Below are 4,765 nucleotides of genomic sequence, written 5' to 3'. Positions count from 1 at the left end.
TTTTTTTTTTTGCAACTTTTCCACTAAAAAGTTCCTATTTTAGTAACATTTGGTAACTTTTTTTTACAATGTTCTTGAATACATTTGTTCAAAGACCTGAAACTTAAGTTACTACACCAAAAAGTAGTAACTCACTGAACAGTCTTTCCTGGTGCCATCAACACTTGACTTTGTATCACCTGTCAAAAGTGAAACTCTTTCCCCAGTTATCAGTAGTTTTTCCTATACCATTGTTTCATCCAGACAGTGGTAACAAGAAGTATATCCACATTTGATTAATCTCATCTCATCTCCTTTGCCCCAGGATGTCAGAGGAAATTTTATACATTGCCAATGATTATGCTATTCAACAGTCAGAAGACACCATTCTTTTACTTGTCAAAATAAGCTAGTTTAATATGGTTGTATAAATTAAGTCTGTCACGTCTTCAAAATTATAAGAACTAAGTCTTCCATTACTCTACATAGATTATCCCTTGCAATAATTATATTACCGGGCAACTGCATCTAAACTCTGGAAGGAATTAGTGTATAATCCTGTAGGATCTATCAGGAAACTCTTTTCGGATATATCTTGTTGATAATATAACAATGTCCTTCTTAAATTAGGTTTTTCAGCATTTTAAATTTTATATTTAAACTTTAATTTTTAGGTTAAATTAGTCTTGTCAAGGTTACCATCTGAATGCTGTGTTTATTAGAGGAAACTACTTGTGTTCTTTTGTCACCAATGAATTTTTTGGTCGTATTTATTTAATATATATTTAATGTGTATCAGTACACAAGCACATCCAAGGTATACAATTTGCAAAGAATGGATGTCAGATTTTGATCACAAAAGGTGTTTTACAAAGATAAAATTTGTTGAGTTGTAAAATATTTGTTGGAGTTGTAAAATATGATTCCAAAAGACATACTTTACCTTATAAAATAAGGCAAATGGAAAAAATTCACCATCGAGATGATGATGATGATTTTTCTTTAGAAACAAATAATTCCAAATATGAATGTACTTACATAGGTAATAACTTTTGTTGTCATAAGCTCATCTACATTAATCCAACATCTAGGACTTTAACCAGTTTTTATGTTCAGCTGATTCTAAATGAATTTATTCCTGGCATAGTCCTTTACTCCATATAGGCGCAGCTCTGAACCAATTCCAGGATTCAGTTCAAAACAGTTACATATTTAATGTATTATGTGAAAAGCCTATAGGATTGGGTTCAATATTGACAGTATTCCTATTCTAAGAATATTAGACATTATTTCTATAATTTCTATTCCTTTTGACATTGTTTTCTGTTTAACAAGGCAGTATTCCTCTTACAATGTTGTGATAAATTCAGATTTTTATAAGACTTGCTCTTCCTCCCAATTTTAAAATTATTTCTTGAAAACTATTATTTTTCATAGCTATGTGCCTCTAGAAGCAATTGTTCATAATCAAGGCATATTTCCTTTGTAGAAATCCACAACTGTGAAGACAAAGTTTCCCAGTGAGTTAATAAATGGGCATTTGTCAGAATTCTCTGGGGTCAAAGACTGAGTTTTTTGTTCTTAGTGCTAATAGAACCAAATCCCCTGCATTTCAGTATTTAACACGTTGGAAAGCCAGACCAACTTAAGGTCTTCTTTTTTTGTACTGAGTAATTTGAAAGTGAAAGCTTTTTGAAGCATGCATTCAAAGTAAAATGCATCAGCAGCATTTCCTAAATCGGGTAACTTTACTCAGTCTGTTGAACTGGCAAATGTGAGGCCATTTGCTATGCCCACCAATTTCTTTGTGTTAACTCCCCTTTATTGCTATGCTTTCCTTATTAATCATCCTAGTCATAAGGGGAAAATGAACCCGTTAGGGAAACTCACTGCTATCAGTCTAATCCAAGCCTCTATCAATAACTTTCTTACTGGTATACCTGATTCCACCTTGTCTAGCTAACTATTATGTGTACCATGAAGATACTGAAGCCAACCTGCCTAGGTTTAAATCCTAGCTCTGCAATAGTTGTATTGCCAGTTCCTTAAAAAAAAATGGTGTAAGAGCTTTGAAATGCTAAATAAGGTCTTCATGCACATGTCAACTAGAGCAGCCCTTGTAAAGTGTCAGACGCTAGTTCTTTGGTTGACCTCCTCTATATAACTGCACACTTAAAAAATAAATAAAATCCGAACTCCTTACTAAGGCCTGTAAGTATGCTTCTCATTTTATTCCCCATGTTTCAGTTACACTGTACTCGTCTCCAGAGATACTAAGCAGTTCTACTTCAAGACTTTTGCACTTGCAATTCCTTCTTCCTGGAACATGTTTTCCCAGATTTTTGTATTGCTCACTTCCTCGGGTAGCTGCTCAAATATTCAGAGTCCTTCTTCGTCCCAAATAGCACACCCCCAGCACACATATCCCCAAGTCAATAGTCTCCTGCCTCATTTTCTTTTTCTTTTTTTGCTATAAAGCACTCATTGCCACTGACTTTATATAGTTTAGTGCCTCTCTCTCCAAACTGAAAACAAGCTCCTGAGCACAAGGATTTTATTTTGGTCATTCCTGTAGTCTCAGCACCTAAAACACCACCTGGCATTGGTAGTTCTTGGTAAATATTTGCTGAATAGATGCTGTATTTAAAACGGTTTTTTTCCCCCTAAGGACTTTTGAGAGTCTTAACTTAATATGCTTGTTTGTTTTTCATAGTATGCACCTAACATTTCCTACTCCCATACTTTCACTTGATCCAGATCCTCTCATTAGGTCACCACTCAAGAAATACCAACTTTGGGCTTTTAGAAACAAAGAGTAGGTTCTTGTTTGCAAAGGGTAAACAAGCACAACAAAAAATGTTGATACTGTTTTCAAAGGAAGTTTTAAATACTATTAGTGAATTAAATTCTAGACGAAACAGCCATATTTTTCAAACATTGTTTTTAATATATCTACCTATAAAGATCTATGGAGAGTTCACATCAGATCATGAATGGGTAGTACTTTATGATTAGGGCATATATACACACACTCAGAGAGTTACAATTAAGCTTTTCTTTTTTCTGTTACAGGTTAATGACTCCAGAGAGTAAGATCAGATTCGTCCACAAAGAGATGGGCATAATACCAAGCTGGGGTGGCACCACCCGGCTAGTTGAAATAATCGGAAGTAGACAAGCTCTCAAAGTGCTGAGTGGGGCCCTTAAACTGGATTCAAAATATGCTCTACAGATAGGAATGGTTGAAGAGGTCTTGCAGTCTTCAGATGAAACTAAATCTCTAGAAGAGGCACAAGAATGGCTAAAGCAATTCATCCAAGGGCCACCGGAAGTAATCAGAGCTTTGAAAAAATCTGTTTGTTCAGGCAGAGAGCTATATTTGGAGGAAGCATTACAGAATGAAAGAGATCTTTTAGGAACAGTTTGGGGTGGGCCTGCAAATTTAGAGGCTATTGCTAAGAAAGGAAAATTTAATAAATAATTGGTTTTTCGTGTGGATGTACTCCAAGTAAAGCTCCAGTGACTAATATGTATAAATGTTAAATGATGTGAAATATGAACATCAGAATTACTTTGAAGGCTACTATTAATATGCAGACTTGTTTTTAAATCATCTTTTGAATACCTGAACTCACATTTACCTCATTTCTTGCCAGTTATTCACTTGGGTATTTACTGCATAATCTGGAACATTTAGCTAAAATATACACTTTTGACTTAAAAATTATTGCTCTCAATTCCAATAATAATTCTTAGCTTATAAGCAAAGAGCAGTGTTTAAAAGAAGAGCTTCTATACAAAACCTATTCCTGGTGTTACTTTTCATAAAATTTTGTCTTACCTGTCTTACCTGGAAATAATTTACCAAAATAACTGAATGAGTATTGCTATTAAAGAGCAAAAGTGGGGAGGGATCAGGGAACAAGAAAACAAGAAAGGGTATGATCAATTATTTTGTTCTGCTCCAAACAGCCGGAGTAAAATTCATGGGAAATGGCCCTTAATTTAAAAAAAAGATGTACCTCACTACCCACTACAAATTTGGAACTTTATTTGGTCTTTTCAATAATTAGTTTTCTATTATAAATTATCTACTAAACAGTGATAGCCATGACATGGAAAGTCAACTGATTTTACAAATTGAACATTCATTTGTGTGCCCTGGAATTTCCAACTAGTAATAAACAACTACTGTTGATGTAGTTTTAAAATCAAAACCACTCGAAGGGACTCATGAAGCATCCTGCAACATAAATTTGCATTTTTACATCAGATTTCTTTTTTTTTCCTGAAAAACAACTAACCTTCTTTTATAACTGTCTTTCAAAAGTAAACGTAAAAATGCACAACATAAAATGTTTGTGATCATCCCAGAAATACACTTTTTAAAAAAATGTGAAAGTCCAAGAATTAAGTTCTAGTTCTGACTCATCACAAGAGGTCAAAAGTATTTGCTACTGTAACATTCAATTCACATTTGAGAATCATGGTAAAAATAACTTGCATTTGCCTTATACATGATCCTACTGTTGAGTTAGGAAAATATGGTTAGACAGACTCACGTTACTTTTTTTCAGAGGTAAATTCTAGATTACTGTGTCAACGTAATATTTTCTATTTGGCCACAGATGTAAAATCTACCAAATAAAAGTGGATTTTGTGGTCTACATTTTGTTTAAAGTGAATTCATGTCTGCTACACTGTAAGTCTGCCATTTAATCCAGAGTGTTAGACTACTAATGAATATGGTAAGGAAAATATAAAATATTAATGGTATCTGCTTTAA

The 4,765-nt window shown here is 33.8% G+C and overlaps 1 protein-coding gene across 2 annotated transcripts in view; it reads left to right on the top strand.

Annotated features, from left to right (window-relative positions):
* The window catches only part of ECHDC1 (ethylmalonyl-CoA decarboxylase 1), a 61,273-nt gene extending 56,625 nt beyond the window's left edge, over window positions 1-4,648 (top strand). For both annotated transcript variants that reach the window (XM_011961675.1, XM_011961674.1), the window contains one exon: window positions 3,052-4,648. In XM_011961675.1, the coding sequence (XP_011817065.1) occupies window positions 3,052-3,460 (409 nt within the window). In that variant the 3' untranslated portion in view covers window positions 3,461-4,648. The remainder of the gene's footprint in view (window positions 1-3,051) is intronic.
* The last annotated feature ends 117 nt before the right edge of the window (window positions 4,649-4,765 follow it).

Source organism: Colobus angolensis, unplaced genomic scaffold, assembly GCF_000951035.1.
Source record: "Colobus angolensis palliatus isolate OR3802 unplaced genomic scaffold, Cang.pa_1.0 Scaffold562, whole genome shotgun sequence".
NCBI lineage: Eukaryota > Metazoa > Chordata > Mammalia > Primates > Cercopithecidae > Colobus > Colobus angolensis.
The sequence above is the reverse complement of the archived record's forward strand: the minus strand, read 5'-3'. Positions and strand labels throughout refer to the sequence as shown.